Source organism: Ixodes scapularis, unplaced genomic scaffold (genome assembly GCF_016920785.2).
Source record: "Ixodes scapularis isolate PalLabHiFi unplaced genomic scaffold, ASM1692078v2 PGA_scaffold0__279_contigs__length_252992795, whole genome shotgun sequence".
NCBI lineage: Eukaryota > Metazoa > Arthropoda > Arachnida > Ixodida > Ixodidae > Ixodes > Ixodes scapularis.
In genome coordinates this window covers 151297396-151316280 of record NW_024609835.1, presented here as the reverse complement: position 1 = coordinate 151316280, position 18885 = coordinate 151297396, and the positions used below count along the sequence as shown (strand labels likewise).

Genomic DNA, 18885 nt, shown 5'->3' with positions numbered 1-18885 from the left:
TCTTACTAGATGGGAGCGTATTTGCTGACAACCACGTAGTTAGTGACACAAAAACAATACTCGCCAGGGCACATGACTGTGACGTCAGAGACGCTGGGTGTCCAACACAAGACTCGAGTTTGTGGAATCTCCTTCGCGCCTACGCGATAAATGGCAAAAGGTATGGGTGTTTAAAAACAATTTCAGTGACATCCGAGACATTGTTAGACAAAGATCTTTCGCTAAGATATTTTATAAAGTGAAATTTCTTTGCGAAACGCTTGTGGTTGACAAATCTTTCTTGCTATAGAAATTCTGCTCAAGTCGTATACGCCTTCAAAGTTTCTTTCTAAATTGGCGCGTGTTCGGCGTTCCAGGTGTAATTAAAAACTAGGCTTCATTAATTGTATTATATTTTCTTCCATTGTTTTTCCCTATATTTTGCATGTAGAGTCGGTGTTATTTATTTCGTTTTGACAAAAAAAAAAAGACGAAATAAAATCTTTAGCGACCTTTTGCTAGCATAAAGTGTTCTTAGCAGTATTTCAAGTAACACAAATATTTCTTAATTGTTGGGATTTGTATATTTTATTTTCGCAAACCTTCAGGAATACATAAATGTCTCATTATAATGGAACATCTGAGACTGTAGCGCGGAAAAATCGAGAAACTTCCATGTGGAAGTAAAAGACAAGAGAAAAGAACGTCTGAAATTCAGCAAAAATCATTTATTTCTCTCGCTCCTTATAGACACCTAATGCTGTCATTACCGACTTCTTTACGGATACACTCTTTTTAAACAAAATTGAATGACCTCTTAACATCAAGGCCTTGTTACCGGTAGACAGTCTTCTAAACTGTACAAACCCTTCTCACGATGGCTATGACCTTGTGACACTTTCTTTCAAAATGAATAACAAACCCACAAAAAAGACGAATTTAGAGGGCAGACTACAATGCATAAGTGACTTTCATTAAGTCATGTGATCAGTTTAATGGCAACACTTCGCGGTAATCTGCTGAAATTTCGTCGAGCGTTAGAGGGTTAGATATATTTTCGTAGGGTGACATGGGAAATTTTATTTTTATGTTGTATGTTTTTATGTTGTGTGCATGTTGTTTTTATGTTATGGCATGACTGTGGTTCTAGTGCAGTGTGTCGCATATCCTGTCGCACAATCATGATGTGTCAGCGCGTTTTATGGTAACACTTTTTTTTGCGTGAGTCATCGTTAATGATAATCGCTGTTTTGTTTGGGAATTAAAAGGACAACGGGTTTGGTCTAACAATACCGAGGAAAACACAAGATTCATGATCGGTCGTATTCCAAATAGTAATAATGTGAGTATTTATTTCGGCTCAGGACAACCGAAGCGCCGTAAGAATGCCAGTGGCCCATGCCGAAGAACCCTAGGGTGGCGCGTAATGGCGAAGATGTGGTGAATATAGACTGGTGAACAAACGGTGCTGACGAAGATCAACATTGAAGCTTGCGATTGGACGTTAAAGGGCAATGTTGAAGCGATACTCAAGGCTCTAGGAAAGGTATAAAAACGGGAGACAGGGTAGTTTTGCTCAAAGCTTCGAAAGAGACGGCAGCGCCTCGTACGAATAGAAATGCAGCCTACTTATAGCAACAGACCCTTATCATATTGTGAGAGTTTTGGTAAGAAAACAAGTGATATATGGCAAAAAAGGTGTCCTAATTTTTTTTTAACAACACTCGCGTCACTAATGGTTTATTTCACCATTTTTGACTCCAGACGTCAAAGCTATGGGCGCCAATAATTGTTTGTTTCATCTCGGTCATCGAATAATTTTGAACAAAATTTGTCGCTGCCGCTAAATCATATTCGAAACAAGAAATGTATTTTTTTCCCTTTGAATATAATAAAATTTAAACAACTGAATAAACGCTGAATACGGCTTAATATAATACTGCATACTCAAAGCGCATTCAGCTCTATTTCTGCCCACACCCTATCACAACATTTATGTTTTAGTAATTTAGGTTAGTTTTTACCTGGAGCACAGAGAGGAATCAACTATAAGTGTGTATGTGTGTGTGTGTGTGTGTGTGTGTGTGTGTGTGTGTGTGTGTGTGTGTGTGTGTGTGTGCGTGCGTGCGTGCGTGCGTGTGGGCGTATGCATGTGTGCGCGTGCGTGCGTGCGTGCGTGCGTGTGTGTATGTGCGTATGTGCGTGTGCGCGTGTGTGTGCGTGTGTGTGTGTTGTTTGTATCTCATTCGTAGTAAAACCGCTGGAAATATTTTCGCAGTGCTCATTTCTGTTCAGCTCTAGAAGGCACCATACGACGAACATTTTCACTTTTACAGTCACTCACAATTTAAGAAACGAAGGGCCTGGCGAGTTCTGAGCATTTCCTTACCGCTCAGCAGCCTGTTCCGTTGTCACGCATGAGCGCAGCAGGAACGCGCGATTGTTGATAGCCGCCGCGCCAAAAGCGATATCTTCGGCATCGCACTTTTTCTTCATTTGTTCATGGCAGCAGCCGATAAAAGTTGGTCGCGCCGCCGCCGGTATTGCTCTTCGGTTTTCGTCTGTCGGCAAGCTTGCCTGGATTAAAAAGTCCGTCTGCCCTGCTCCCGGTGTCGTCTTCTCGCCGTGGCCTGGAGTCCTGCTCGGCCCAACGCAACAAGCCAATCAGATTACGACGCTAGCCGATTAGAACGTCGAAGAACCAATTACGCAGCGAGAAGCGTGAACAGAGTGGGCCACGGCCTGCGCTCGAACTCTCAGTAATCATATTGGAGATACCAGTCGTGACGTTTCTAGCTTGCAAGACACGCATTCAATCTTTGCTCCACACATTATAATTAAAAAAAAAAAACTCCCGAAATACTGCTATTGATCAACTCCTACCTCCCCCCCCCCCCCCCACCCCCTCCCTCGTTCCATTCAGCTCGCAACCAGAACCAGTGGCAACGTGATCTGGTGCAGATTGTGTTGCGACCAACGCCAATGGTATCGAAAAAAAGCCAATCACGCGCACCAATCACCTTTTCTTTTACCCTTCTTTAAGAATTGGACGATACGAGATTTCACAGTTCTGAAAGGGAAAAAAAAGGAATAATGAGGTAGGCTGGGGCTCGCGTGATTGGTCCCCCCCCCCCCCCCCCCCCCCCCCCCAGTTTGACGGGGTATACGGTTCGATTGATGTACACCCACTCAATATTCATCCTAGCCACGCCCTAAGCTTGGCAAACTGCAAGATACTGCTGAACTTCGCACATTGTTATATTTAGGCTAATCCCGTCATTGCAGTGATTAAATTCGAGACAGTACTCGAGTGCGCGCCGCGGGATTGGCTCGAGAGACAACAGTTTAGTGATCACGACATGTCCGGGTCTGTCATGAGCAGCATTTCGCCACCGTCACCGAAGTGTAATCAGAGCGCCGACTGCGTCAACATCGCGATTCACGCAATTACGTCATGAAGCTTACCAGGGAAAAGACTGAAAGTAAATATTTTTAGTCTAATTTATATAGCACTGCACACCACGTGCCTGAAAGCAAGCAAAATCAAATTTGGGGGTTTTACGTGCCAAACCAACAACGAGCATCTGTCACGCCCCAGTGGAGGACTGAGTATTAATTTTGACCACCTGGGGATCTTTTGACGCGCGGTTAAACGGCGCCTTCTCCTCAAGAAGCCTCCGTGAGATTGCGGGCACCTCGGCCGGGACTGAATGTAAACATTATGATTGGAATCGCAGTAAAGTAAGGAAGGTAGAAACAAGGCTTGGGCCTCAATAAACGGACTTACCAATAAAGTCAATTACCTGCTTCGGCTTGTCGTAGCTGTTTTGTACCAAACAGAAGATAAAAAAGTGGACCTTGTGAATATTTGTTGACTGAGAGCTGAGTCCGCCCTTCAGATTTGACGGAACTTGCGTAAGGCTGTAGAGGGGCCGTTCGGCGACTGCAGCACTATACCTTTTAACGCTTGATCACAAGTATAACGAGTTTGAGCGCAGGGCATGTAAACTTTATCCGCGAAAACCTCGAGATATCCTCTAATGAAACGGCTTCTCAGAAGACTTATTTCGTCTGCCCGAACTGCCTATTGCGCAAAGGACAGAATTTCACGCGATGAAATTAGGAAAAACTAGTACCTCGGACACTGTTTCGACTTACGCTCGGAGCGTTCAGAGAGCCCACTGGGTGCTCACTTCCGGGAGAAGCCACTTACATCCGGTGACTTCACGCTGTCGTGCTTGACGCGACATCCATCCCTCTAGTATAGAACAGTGGATTACACTAAAGTATGCGCGTTCATACCAAAGCCGGTCAGGAACCGTGGAGAGGTATCTTCGGTATCAACAACGTCTGTACTTCTTATTCACGGACATGGGTTTTACGTCCCAAAGCTGATTCCAACCACATTTCTTGTGTTTTGCGTTTGTTGTATACCTATTGTGGCGGAACAGCGATCGAGTAAAACAAAAATAAATTCGGCAGCTCGTGTCCGCAATGCAGAAGGAGGAACCAAGTCTGCGCGGAAACACTCGACAGATAACTCTCGGCCCGAGGTCTGAGTCTTTCGACAAGTGTACTTATGTTGTTTTTTTTTCCAAATGTTGTCTTTTGGCCCGGATTTTCGCTTTACCTTTTTTGCAAATCTTCGAGCTGTACACAAAAGGAGAGCAGCACGCAAAAGAAAAACGTTCAGCAGCCCACTTCTTTCAGGTAGTGTTTACTTAAGGCAAGAGCGAACTCCAAAGAGGAGCAAACGCGAGCGAGAGAAAGACTCGAGTCATGATACAGAATTCCGGAAACCTAGCTTTTGGGCCTCTTTCTTTACTTTACTCAAAACCCGAAAGGCAGATTGTAGAAGGCCCAAACTGGCTGAGTCAATAGGGTACAAGAAGTTTTTTGTTGTGTGTGTGTGGGGGTGTGTGTGTGTCACGTACAATAGCAAACAAAGACGCTTTCTAGAATTAGGCCAATATCCCATCACTTCATGTTATTGTCGACCACCAAGGTTTATCTAAAAAATAACGCCACAGAAGGCAAGACAAATTACAAAATAATTACAAGGTAACATCCCAGCCACACCACACAATCTTTTAATTCCGCTGTCGTCACTAACTATTCATCACTGGGATATTACGTTAGCTCTAAGATGAGTATTGTGAACAATAGATAGTGCGGGACTATGGCAACAAACTGGTTGGTTTTAATTTAAATGTATGAAAATACTTTGAACTTAAAGTTTACAGTCGAATAGAAATTGTCTCGAGAAACGAGTTTTCCCCTTGATGTACCAACCCAAATAAGAATAGGCGATGGAAGTTTGAGCGGAAAGGCTCTTGCTAACGAGTTTAATCGACATTTTTTTTACGTTTGGAGCCTCCGATCAAACGACCACTGAAAAATTTGAAAAGTACATAAAGCACAATTTCACGCATACTATGTTCTTCACCCTACTACCCCCACAGAAATTGTCAGTATAATCAGTGATCTTAAAACTAGTTGTTCCAGCGGTTATGATGAAATAAAAGCGGTGCCAATTAAAGCTGTTTCAGTTTTAATATCTGACGTAGTCTGCCACATAACCAACTTGGTCTTATCTACTGGAATCTTTCCCGAAAACATGAAAATAGCTAGAATTTCCGTTTTGCACGATGGTGGTGATGCTTATAGTATCAGTAATTACAGGCCAATATCAATACTCCCACTTTTTGTTAAAATAGTAGAGAAAGTAATAAATTCCAGAATAATTAATCATCTTCATGAATACCAACTCATTTCTGCAAACCAATATGGATTTCAGAGAGGTAAATCGACTGAGTCAGCTTTACTTAACACCGGAGAAAAACCTATCAGCAGTATAGAAAATCAATCCTACACTATAGGCATCTTCGTAGATTTCAATAAAGCTTTTGACTCTATCAAGCATAATATTATATTTCTTAAACTGCCACAATACCGAATTGGAGGCCTTTCGCTTAAACTGTTGCGCAGTTATCTGTCAAATCGTATCCAGTTTTTGGTAGCTAATAGTATAGCATCAGACACTGAATATATAAAATTTGGTGTTCCGCAAGGATCATTATTAGGACTTATACTATTTCTTCTTTATATCAATGACATTGTTGCTATCCCCCATACGCTAGACATAGTACTTTACGCCAATGACACGAGTGTTTTTTTTTTTCATCCAGAGACCTATCATCTCTTATTCCTGTCACAAACGCATGACTCAAAAACATATCGAACTGGCTTGATGCGAATCAACTGCTTCTAAATGTTAACAAAACAAAATATATTGTTTTTTCTTCAATTAGTAAACCAGCAAACCTTACTGCCGAAACAGTATTTCAGTCACGGTCACTAGAAAGGGTTAACGTGTACAAATTCTTAGGCATACATTTTCATGAAATTCATCTCTGGACATGTCACGTAAATTTTGTGAAGTGTAACATTGCACAGTCTATTGGTGTGCTGAATAGGTTTCGTGCCTTACTACCGATATGGCTAGAACGTCAGCTCTACTTCACTACTGTTCATTTGTAACTGCACTAGTGTTTACCTGTCTGAGGGTTTCATCTAAATGTAATATTACTAGTTCGTACTTCATGCAGAAAAAAAGTGTACGGTTTATTCAAAACCCATCAAGCCGCGATCATACATCCCAATACTTTGACAACATCGTATACTGAATATTGAGGCACTGTGTAATCAACGATTGTCTGACGTTTTACTCTCCCAAGTTAAAACTGACCGTGAATTAAATTAAACTGACCGTTAAATTAAACTGAATTAAACTGACCGTGAATATAAACTTTATACAAATCAGAACTAGAACAAATTACGGTACGCAATTACTATCTTGGCAGATTCCCAATCTTCTAAACCTCCATCCTGGTTTGATCGATATAATCGATCATAATTCAAACCTCTTGACTTTCAGAAAACAATCGAAAACATATTTTTTACTTCCGCTTAATATTGTGGTCTTCTAAATTATCTGTACAGATGTAATTGTAGTAATCTAGTTCATATATTTTTGTTGTATATTGTTGGTTGTTTATTTTTCGTTGCAAGAGCATATGTAGTGTAGTGATCTAGTTACTATCCGTTTATTTTTTTTTGTTTATGGTTAACTGTAATCACAGTACTGCTAGCCTGCCTGCTGCATCTGCTGCATCTGTTGCAAGTGTAGTCTGGTGCTAGCGGCCTGGTCAGGTGACTTACTGTCACCTTTTGCCTCAGCACCATGACAATCCTGTATTGTCAAAAGTTCTAATAGACAAAATGTTAACCTTGCGCTTTCTCGTATCAAACATTCAAATTCTTAATATAGAAACATTACCAAGGTCACCATCTCGCAACTAGCTTTCTTTGATAATTTGGGTATTTTTATCAATCGCAGTTTCGCCTCTCTCTTTAGAGGTGCTCTTTTCATTTGCCCTCAGAAGAATTTTTTTTCGAGGCATCTATCGAGAATAACTCAAGTCCTTTATTAGTTAACCTTGCAAAGAAAGCCTAAATTTTATTGCCGTACGCAACTTCCAGATTAACTTCTTTCAAATCACTTCTAGCCTCATCTAAATCTAAACTCCCCACTTCTCTTTAGAAAAGGTTACGTTCCGTGATTATTAAAACAAACTCAAATCTCTTATTGTTTGAAGCAAGCGAGGGAAATAAGGATACTGTCAACATTTTAGGCAAAGTTTGAAAACAATAACGTTGTTTTTCTGCTTGCTGTTATGCAGATGAAACTGCCGGCCAACTGCTGAATCCTCTTCTAGCGTTCCTAATCTTCGCTCTTCTCCTGCTGGCCTGCGCAGTCATTTTTCTTTCCATCGCGAAGCACAAGAGGCACCGGCCCCAGAGGAAAGGTGAGTAGTGGGCCTGCGAAGTGTCAGGCTTCATATTACGCTCAGGAAGAAGTGCGATTTGTCACTATACCAAGCGTTCATCGCCTTCACTCGTGTACAGTTTTTTTTTTTTCATTCGTGTCTTACGTTTAAGTTATCCGACTTATCCTTTTATTCTTGGAGTAACATTACAGAAAAAAAAATAAGATGAGGTGCCATTACACTGTGTTGATATCAAGTGTTTTTTCTTGATTTTAGTATACCATATCTTCCAGTTTGCGTCATCCAGCTCGTTTTATACACGACTCTACGCTCCGGAGTTCTAATGGGTTACTCATTCGTCAATGATTTAATATTGATTCGTCATTGTTTGTCACATGTGCTTACTGAGGACGTTGATTAATATTGAACTCAATGCACGTTTTAATAACTCGTGTCAAAGGTGGATCTGTTTAAAAAGCTGAAACGCGATGCGTATTTCTTTTGCCAGGCTCAACGGAAGCGGGTACAGTGGAAAAGTAAGTGAAAATTCTAATAATTCTAACGCATATATATCTCATTTAAGCAATATGCTTCGGTGCATTAGAGATCTTCATTGCCCCACACAGGAGCGATGCCCTATTTTAAAAAAAATACCATCAGTAAAAGGATGATCTAGCCGAGGAACAAACAAAAAAAAAAGAAAAAGAATAAAGATGGAAGGGCCATATTAATTTTTGCTCTAAGTCCTACCGCAGCCAGCGCTACGATAATAGGGAGTTTTAGGGAACCGCTTTCGCACATCCGATGCGCATGCGCAGTTCGTACCGGACGGCCCATCGTACCGTATCGGATGGGGAAAAAAGGTTCCCTAAAACTCCCCAATACCGGCTGGTGTAGCCGGTATCGGCAAACGGACGAAAAAGAAACGAGCGCCGCAACGGTGCACTCTCGGCGCCGCTTTGATCGATCGCATCGAATCGTAGTTTCGGTGGCGATCGGACTTAGTCTGAAACGGAGTATAGTTATACATAGAAGTAAACACTTTACCTCGTTTGGTTCACCGGGTAATCACATTGTCCATATTCCATATATGCACTCCCAGAGAGCGTGGCGACTCCTGAGCATGTCACTCGTTGCTCCGCCACCAATCCGATATCTGCGTTATCCGTAGGATTCTGGGTTTTCGGAGTTCATTTTTTCTCCAAATTAAAAAAAAACAGCATGTCTTTTGGATTTTTTTTTTGTTAAATTCGAAGATTTTCGTAGTTGATTGTTTTATCGATTCCCAATTTTTCAAAATTCGGAGATGACTTTTGCTATGTAAATTTATTAGAAAAATTTCCGGGTGTGAACGTGTGTTAGATTCGAAAGAACGCGCTCGTGTCAGTTAATATTTATTCAGCCGGATATGGCACTTGCGCCGTTTGCCATTTGCCACTGGTAATACTAATTTGTTCCACGACAAAAGTAGCAAACAAGTCCTGCTTGGATAAAGGTCGAAAACTGAAAATCAATCAACTCCCCAAGGTAGGGAGCTGGGAAGCTCGAGTTCTCCCCGTCTTATCCTTCAACTTACTCGACGGCTGCGCGGCGTGCTAAAGTGTGTAACAGAGAAGCTTCGACTGCCCTTCCCCTCTTCCCTCTTCTGTGAAATCTCGATGGATTCACAGCTTTCACTCTAAGAAAAACATTCCCATCCCCCTCCCTTTTTTCTCTAAGAAGAACAAATAGTATGGCCCAAACTTGAAACCGGATTAGTGGCTTTTGTCGTGACCCGAAACACCCGCTGTCCTGATGAACCTTGACGAGATAAGCGGTAATATTTCTTTTGTAAATAAAACAAAATTAAAGAAAAAAAAAAACGGGGCGGATATTTTCTTAAGATTATTGACCTTGTGCGCTGACCAAACTTTATTGTAAGATTCTTATTTTGATTTCTTTAATTCGGTTTGTCGAAAATGTTATCAACGGGTGTTTTTCAAGTTTTTTTTAAAATTTATTTATATTAAAACACGGAACTCTGGTTATCCGACAAGAATGGTTAAACGACCAATCACGAAGTGAGAAAGGTTAAGATAATAAAGGCCACGACCTGCGTTTCTCAAGCCATCAGTGATTATTCGCATTGATAATACATCGTGTCGCCACCATGCGGCCGAAATTGTAAACACACCCGAGTGTGGATACTGCAGCGTCGTCTGTTGCGGGCGCAAGTTGAGATGCACGGATCTGGACGACGAAAACCTCCTTCCGGCTAACTGGCTAAACTATCCTCTCCTTCGTTCTTTCCTTTTTTTTACGTTTTTTTTTTTTGCTAAATGTTTTGTCGTGTTCTGTTATATCCGTTGGAAATTGAGTAAAGCGAGAAATATCGAGTCGAATGCTGCCATAATCTTAATACAGTGATTTGTCAAACCGCGGGTTTTACACATTCTTGTTATCTCGTAGGAGCCGTAGTTTTTGCAAAATAATAAACTTTATTTTGAGGTGGGGTCAGTTAACAAAACTAACCAATTAACCTGCCTGATCACCGCTCTTTCATTGACTAATTCACCGATTAATTCGATAGTCGGTTGATCTCTAGGAATAATATATAATAAACGAAAGTATACATATTATTTTAAAGTTTTGTTATGTCATAAATGGCATATTGCAGTCCCAATTAAAGCTTGACGTTGCAACGCCTACATACATATAAACACGTGAAGCCACTTCAGAAGTAACTTCACCTTTGATTTATTATTTAAAATCACTCTCATGACAATCCTATTAATACTGAAGTGCTTTACCGTGGCAGAGTGGGTTCTAAAAGAAATAAAGACGTCATAAGTTAAAAGCACGAACTTTTTTATTTTTATTGGCCTGACTTTTCCTATCTCAAGATTCATTAAACAACTAAAGTAGTTAAATCTCAATTAATGAATTACACAACTAATCTGCAAGTAAATAGATCGATTGCCCAGTCCTAATAAGCACTAAGCGAGGTTAGGGCGAAGAATTATCGGGAAGTCTGATGACAGTTTCTCGCTCTCATTTGTAAAAGAGAGCAGCCGATACTGCTTATTGTGTCCTGCTGCAGGCTGTTTGTTCGAGTCGCTTAGAGTCCACTGTGTTTCAGACGAAAAGTATTTAGCTGTTGCACTCACACTACTGGCGGGTACACTAGCGAGAAGAGCGTCTAATAACACGCATGCCACTGGGTTGCTTGATTGCACTCGTTTAATACACTTGCGACAGATTTACTAGAAAAGTTTGTTTTACATGCCTTGGTTGTCGTGCGAAGGAACTGTTTGCGTATCATAACTATAAAATATACGATTTTTTTCATCGCAACAAAGTAGAAGTGTTGTGACTTCGTCAAACTCGCCCACACCACGACCCAGTAAAAGGAAACATCGGTTGCAGCGGCAATGACTTTGTCACTCCTAGGGGCTTGGGACAGTACGGGAATACCTTACTACCATCAGCAGTAACTTCTCTCAAAGCCAAATGTTATTATTACCGCGGAAGCTAAACGTTACGAGGAAACAAATATGTGGAATCTGTGATTCGACAACTTAAAGTAGCAATATTATGTAAGTCTCCGTCTTGGGGCTCCTCGCTGTGTTGCATTTCCACGCAATGGAAACGGAACAACTTTTTGATACGTATCAAGTATTTAAAACAAATAGTGCAGTAGACCCGGAGAGAGGTATCTTTCGTGGGTTTTCATGCTTTCCAACGTGGATCTAGAGCAGACGACGCATCAACACAAGCGATTGCTTAAATTTCAGCTGTGTCCTCTTCACGCTATTCGATTTTCAGTGAAGCACCAAAGAGGATCGCACCATTTTCCCCTAAAATTGTCTTCCCATAGATATCCGTCGACAAAATTAATTCAAAACACTTGAACTACAACGTCCGGCGCGCGAACGCTGATATGCTATGGGGCAACCTTAAAGGGATGCTGAACCGAAATCTGGATTCCACAAAACACGCGTCAAAAGCGTGCAACGGGATGCTACAAACACCAAAACATCACCCATACAGCAATATATCGAACGGATGACCGTATTTTTCAAGAAAAGGAGGCGCATTTGACAGAAATGTTCACGTCATGTTTCTCCGAGAAGGAGAGGGAACGGCCTCGCGTAGCCTCCGCCTCGCGGCCTTGAGGGAGCGAAGCCGAAGAGAGGAGGATACTAGGTTTCTTCACGTGACGCGCCTCGTCAGCCTGGTTCAATCTCGACCTCTTTTTCCAAAAATACGGCCGTTCATTCCAGATATCGCCTTGCGAATAGTGTTGTAGGGATTGTAGCGTCCCACCTATATCACCGGCATTGCTTCTTCTTAAATCCCAATTTCGTTTCACCATCCCTTTAAAAGACACTGACACCCGCCCCCCCCCCCTAAAAAAAAAAAGAAAAAAGTTTTTTTTCTTGCAAGCTGATTTATTATAGTGTCGGAAGACTGCCAAATTTATATTTTGCTACAGAGTCACGTATATTTTTTCTAAAGGCTAAGAAAACGCAACTGCTGATAACCCAAACCGAAACCTGCGCATGGAGAGTGGGTGCCGAAAGTCCCGTGGCTACACCCGACCATGCGCTTTTTAATTTTGTTTTTTTCCTCTGATTCTTTTTTTTTTTTTTGGGGGGGGGGGGGGGGGGGGTTGGGCGCAGCAGATGACACGTGCTGCGGGAACCGTTTGCCGTGCGATTTCTTTGCAGTTATGTTTGTTCCGCTCGCTGTTCTGCCCTTTATAGTGCGTTGTTTTGTACATTGAAAAGTTGGAAATGAGTAGTGAGTGCCAGTGGTCAATTCCCGTGATACGCTCCGAAAAGAATATCCCCAAGATGTTGCGTGAAGAGCTGCCTCACATGTCCTGCATCCAAAAGTGGCATTGTGCGGCAGAGTCTGCACAAGTTTTTGAAAGATCAACGGGATCGAGAAAAATGGCTGGCTGCAATGCCTGCAGAACAGTGGTTCTCAAATGGGGGTCCGCGGACCCTTTGAGGTCCGCGACGGCATCCTAGGGGTCCGGGAACCCCTGTCTCATCCGTCAAGCCCGGCAATATAAGTTGTCTTTTTTCACAATGAGAAGAAACGTTTCAATTTCCGGGTGAGTTCCCTCATGTGTATGCCATTGAGATAAGTCTACTTCACACTAGAAAATAGTTATATGAATTTATAAAATCATTATCATGAGTGATTTATACCTTTCTATTCCCCTCACCCCAAACGGAATCCTCCATCGTCTCCGCCTATCTACAAGGGGTCCGCGAAACATCAATGGTTGAAACCGCTGCTGTAGAACATTTACGGGCACCTCGGAAATCGGACGCTACCCGATTTATGTGCTACTTGCATTTTGTGGAAAGTGACTACATTGAGTTCGCAGGTATCAAAAAGGGAATCCGCTGAACACCTCGTAGCAATGCTGCCGGTCGACTGTAGGGCAGCCAGGCAGCACCACGCATTGGCCACATTCGGACCTAGTAAAGAAATCGTACGCGGGCATATTCAACTCAAAGTACGCACTTCGTGCTTGACGCTTGCGTGAGCGATGTCTTCAGCCACGGGAAGGGGGCGACGGCTCGGCGACGTCTTCGTGCAAATCGGCTTGGTGGTCGGGCGTGTCGTACGGGATCAATCCTAATTCTTTTGATCGGTCCAAAATTTCTCGTTTAAAAGAAGACAGAATTCGCCGGTACGGCGACAGACAGTTTTGAAGTAAAGGTCCCATGCCCGTCATCCGCTGCCATCGCCGTGCAGCCCGCGAGTCCCACGATACGCGAGACGACGCCATGTTGAGAATTACGCAGTGAACGTACAAAATGCTTCCGTTCCTCCGTGCAACTTTTGTTTTCAATCAACGTAATTTTAGCTTTTTAAAAACCACAAAAAAACGGGTTTCATTTTTTTTTTAACACTGAGCGTGCAATCAGTGATTCACGACTTGGATTAAATTGGGTGGTTGTGTCCACACTTTCTAATACGGTCCGTGACCACGGAGAAGAGCGTGAGCGCGACTCAAACCGGCCAGTTCTCGATCGGCGGTTTTCGGGCGGAAAGAAACCGAAATTCGAGCCGGAAATTTTGCTTTGTGTAGTTGGGCTCTAATATGTCACGTACAACTAAAACCCTCGGCGAGTATAAGTACCCTGTCAGTTTCTCTTTAACCCTCTAAACACTACAATGCTAATAATAGCGTGCACGACAGTAGCGCCACATCTAGGCCGATATCGAGGCCAATAGCTTTGCTTACATTTTCTAGGTACTCTCCCCAAAAGGCGTTTCAAGAGTATGCTCCAGGAGAAAACTACCAGTCTCCAGACCTAATTACGACCAAGTTTGGTGTTCCAGGCAAGCAACATTACAGCCTTGCGCTTATCAAGTGCTCATGAAGTTATTCGAACAAAAACAACTCGAATGTTATATTTCCTTCCAGATAAGCCGGATATTGCCAACACAAAGCAGATTCTCCAAGCTGCGGTTCCCCGGGAGACAGCGCTGGATCCATGTTTCAGGAGCAATTCGGCACTCGAGCCGTACGCATCGATAGAAAAGGTGAGCGTAGTATAGCGAGATAATAAAACGGCCCTCAACACTTCACCTCAGCTGAGCTGAGATTTATTGTCTCTGCTTCTAACACGCAGAAAACGTCGGTTATCTCGTTTTCCTGGTAATTACTAAGCAAAGACTCGAAAAAGCAACACAAGTCCGCCAGCCAACTTCACAAAGATTTATGAATTTCGATTAATAAAGCTTCAGATAGCCGGAAGGTGGTTTGCCCTATGGTTTGAAGACCGGTGGCTTCTCTGCGATTTCATAGGAGTTAAGCCTTTCTCTTTTTACTTTTTTGTCTAATGTAAGTTGCTCTTTGCGAATTTAATAGAAAAAATTCACCACCTGTGGCCAACGCTGTACAAAGTATTAACGCGATAGGTTAGGAAACCGATCTTTGCGATCGGTTTAAAGAACCTGGCCGCTATTGGGGACACGCGGTAGATATAAACAGGCCGTGGCTGTGTACTGGCCCAGTAATCCTTCATATGTTTGTGTTTTTCAGTCCGAAGTTTCGGTCCAAGTTTCCCGAGTTGCAATACGTTAACAATCTGACACCACTACTATTCGAAGTTGATGCCGTAACGAAAGTCAGATTGCTGTAATGAAGAAGATATATCTTTATTATGAACTTCTTTTCCAATTTTTAAAATTCCGGGACGTATGTATTTGAGGCCAATAATATAAAATTCATCAGAAGGCTGCCAATTTTTTTCGCATTTCAGTTGGAGAATGGTTCGCCACGTGCACTAAAAAGGTATTAACTGAACATTATTGTTGCTTCTCTACGGTAGCGAAATACAAGTTATTTCTCCTTAAAGCGGCGCATTTATTTTCATGCTGAAACACTGAACCTGCAAAGCTGAACTTTAAAACGACTCAGGAGACTAGGACAGAGCAATTTTGTTATCAATTTTACAGCTTGATGTAGAGCTTTATGGTTACAGCAATACATATTCGTAATGAGTTACAACTAACTGATTACTTTCTTGTAGTTTCTTAAGGCGTCAATTACTGATTTTTGCAGCAACGTGCTCTGTAATTCGTTTACTACTTCTCTGTAACCAACTGCAAGTAATCAATTTTATGTTTCCGAGAGCTAAAATTATTGAGTTGAGTTGTTTTATGAAAAAATATCGATCTGTCTGCCTGTGTGTTACTCGTCTATGTTACACCAACTTTGGACACATTCTTTTACCCATAAAGAACTAAACAAAGAGTGCCTTGTTTCCAGTGTACGGGTTGTTAAGATCCGGGTTTGCCGCGGCATAGATGTCTGTTCTGCACTGACCTCATCTACCAATACAAAGGGGCGGCGGACAAAAGCTCACCCGTTAGACCGGACAAAAGCTCACCGGAGAAAAAGTCAACTCAAAACTGCCTGATGCGGAAAAAGACCCACCGGTCTATTAACGGATGCAAAGGAAAGCTCACCTACGTCGAGCATTCACCATGTGAAATACGTTCACTCAACTGAAGTATGGAATCCCTATGCTCATGCGATCCATTCCGCACTTCACTAGCCTAATTTATTTTTTAAATACAAAAATATCCCGTAACACGCCAGGCGTTGCCCGAAAAAAAAAATAGAATAAATAATTTCGATTAAACCCTAATTGCAACTATACTCGGCGACAACTTTTCCTGGCAATGCAGCGGAAGGTACAGGCACGCGTCCCTCTTTTATTTAGAGCGCTGAATAAGGTTGTGCGCGGGCTCTCCTCCTCTTCCCGGAAATGCCGAGAAAAGTTGTCGCCGAGTGTAGTCCAGCATGTGGCTGTTTATGTATCCTTCTCTCCGTCTGTCTCTCCATCTCACTTTTTCTCTCTCTCTCTCTTTTTTTACACACACACATATATATATATAAAACTGAGAAGAAAAAAACCCTTAGTGAAAACAGCAACAACGGACGATCTAATCTTCGACGTTTCGGCCGGAGTTCGGCCTTCGTCAGGAAAGCCGGAGTCCGGCCTTCCTGACGAAGGCCGGACTCCGGCCGAAACGTCGAAGATTAAATCGTCCGTTGTTGCTGTTTTCACTAAGGGTCTTTTTCTTCTCAGTTTTATACCCACGCCTTCGGCCTCCCCCCACCATGCTCGTTGTTATATATATATATATATATATATATATATATATATATATATATATATATATAATATATATATATATATATATATATATATAGGGTGTTTTTTTTATTGTTACACATTTGTTTAAAAAGAAACCGTGAAAGCTACACTAAGGCGGTTTGTGCAGGTGGATTATACGGCCAGGCGGACATTGTGTGGGTAGCTAATCTTTGGGACAAGTCGGCTAAATAATTAAATTCGTTAATTAACTTTTTAATTAGTGGAAATAGACGTATGATTTCAATTACAAACTTGCTGAGTGTAATCCAAAACGCCCAAATCATCATTTTCAGAAAAACTTTCAGCGCGTGAGAAGCGTAGTAGCGCACCAAAGTTACCACTCGAGGAGCAGGTACAAATCTAGCGGTTGCGGTAAGGCGCCCGCGCAATAACACAGCGCTTGCGGTATGGCGCCCGCGCAGTAACAAAAAAAAACGTAACGTGAAAAGCAATCATTTTTTTTTAATTTTCTGGTAATTTTTTAGATACTTTTGTCATGCAGTGATTGAATAATGTAATCAGTTACATTTTAATAAAGTAATTGTAATTGTAATCGGTTACCTTTCTTAGTAAACCACAGAAGACTGGTTACAGCTAGCATTACCTTCCCGTGTTACATAAAGAATGGGACATTCCTTCAACACATGTGTTACTTGTTTATAGTTTTCTTTTTTAATAAAATAACCAACCGAATAGCCAAGTTATTACGTTGCAAGTGCACTACAAGAGGTTCTCGAATATTTTGTTTTCTGACGTTGCAATTGTTTTACAAAAGAACAAACCACATGGACGAGCTTCGTGTGCAACATTTGTTGTTCTTTTTTTAATGTTTGTGTGACACAATTTCATATAAAACAATCAAACGCTAACATAGCTACTCGTATATCCAATCTGCCGACCTTCTGCGTCCACTGCCTCGATCGTCAAAAAATAAAAATAAACGAACAGGACTTCACAAATAAAAAAGCGTTCCACTCACGAAGGTAAAAATTATATTGATTTGGTTTCAGACAAAGAATCTTCCCGTTATTCTTTTCGGTCCTAAGAAAACTGACGCTTGCAAACCCGTTCCCTTACTTTATTAGAAGAGTCAAACTTCGAAATTATGTATCGAGTTCGTTGCCTACTTTTGCCATCTTTAACTGACGATGAGCGTGTCAGGCAAACAAATTCGCCGGCCCTGTTTCTTCCAATGTCGGAATGGAGCTCTAAGAGCCGCTCTTGAATGTTTAGGTTACACTGCCTTGGTTTATTTTAGCAGATCTCAAAGTGGAGCGATGGTGGCGGTCAAGACAAACATCTGTAAGGCACAACTTAACGCTCCCTTCATGGCCAACATTACTCAAAGACATTTGTGCAGTGATAAAATAAACACAAAAAAAGAAAGCAAAATAAGTGTGATCCTTCGCTATAACTACTTTTGAGACAGACATTTCAGAGGGTATTTTGATTACATTGACACCTGAAACAAGACAGTCACGTGCAATAGGTAAGTACTAAATACAAGTAGTGGAAAAAATGTACTGAAACTCCTGGTAATCTGTGATGATAAGGTATCGAATTCTCTTCACAATAATTTCCTCCAATCCAAATTTCTAACAACATCTATGTTAAATACTTTTGGGACTACCCGTTAAGAGTTTCTGAAGCGCGCGTTGTGGTTCTAGAAACCAACTCCAAACGTAACGATCGCAGGACGGAAATGATTGAACTTGTGGTAGGGTGGCCTTGCAGCATGCACATCCGGGAGGAACAACAAGAAGCCATAACGAGAAACTACATTTATTAGAGTAACAGGAATGGGTTGTTAGTATCAACGTAAAACATTGCCGGAGCGTTCGAACTGCACGTCTCCGTGACCACGGTCCGTCTCCCTTCTGTGGGCGTGTGCCCTCTTTTGCAGGGTTCTGCGCCTGTCCTACCTGCGCTGTTGCGCGCCTCAGATGTTGTCCAGTTTGGGCGGCCGGCAGCGGCCTCTGGCCGTGGTGGCAGACTCTCGCTCCCACAAACTTCATATAAAATGATCTGCAGTATTGTATCATAGTTCCACCCTTCGTGGCTTTACTCTCCTAATTCAGGGGAGCTTGGCTTTTGATGCTCCTCTTCGGAGCCGTAATGGTGACTACGAGACCTATTGATATATAGCTCAAGCATTAGCGAGAATGCTGGGAATGTACGTCTACGCTACGCATGTGCTGGCGTCTGAAGCAGTAACTGTTCTAATACAAAGCTTAAAACAAACGGCATCTTGCGCGCGCGTTCGTGAAGGCCTCATTTTTGTTACTTAGTTCAAATCTTCTATAGACCATTCCATTGAGGGGCTCCTGGACGGTGCTATTAGCGGCGAGATGTTTCGGTAGCGCCCTCGTTCGGTTACCTTTCGTGACGTCATTACCTTGTAA

The 18885-nt window shown here is 42.1% G+C and overlaps 2 protein-coding genes across 3 annotated transcripts in view; both read left to right on the top strand.

Annotated features, from left to right (window-relative positions):
* The window catches only part of LOC8030101 (hemicentin-2), a 682796-nt gene extending 674437 nt beyond the window's left edge, over positions 1 to 8359 (top strand). For both annotated transcript variants that reach the window (XM_029991995.2, XM_040221179.3), the window contains exons 9-10: positions 7722 to 7847; positions 8317 to 8359. In XM_029991995.2, the coding sequence (XP_029847855.2) occupies positions 7722 to 7847; positions 8317 to 8348 (158 nt within the window). In that variant the 3' untranslated portion in view covers positions 8349 to 8359. The remainder of the gene's footprint in view (positions 1 to 7721; positions 7848 to 8316) is intronic.
* A 4865-nt stretch (positions 8360 to 13224) lies between these two features.
* The window catches only part of LOC120836337, a 38787-nt gene continuing 33126 nt past the window's right edge, over positions 13225 to 18885 (top strand). The window contains exons 1-2 of the mRNA XM_040221024.1: positions 13225 to 13240; positions 14239 to 14357. Of these exons, the coding sequence (XP_040076958.1) occupies positions 13225 to 13240; positions 14239 to 14357 (135 nt within the window). The remainder of the gene's footprint in view (positions 13241 to 14238; positions 14358 to 18885) is intronic.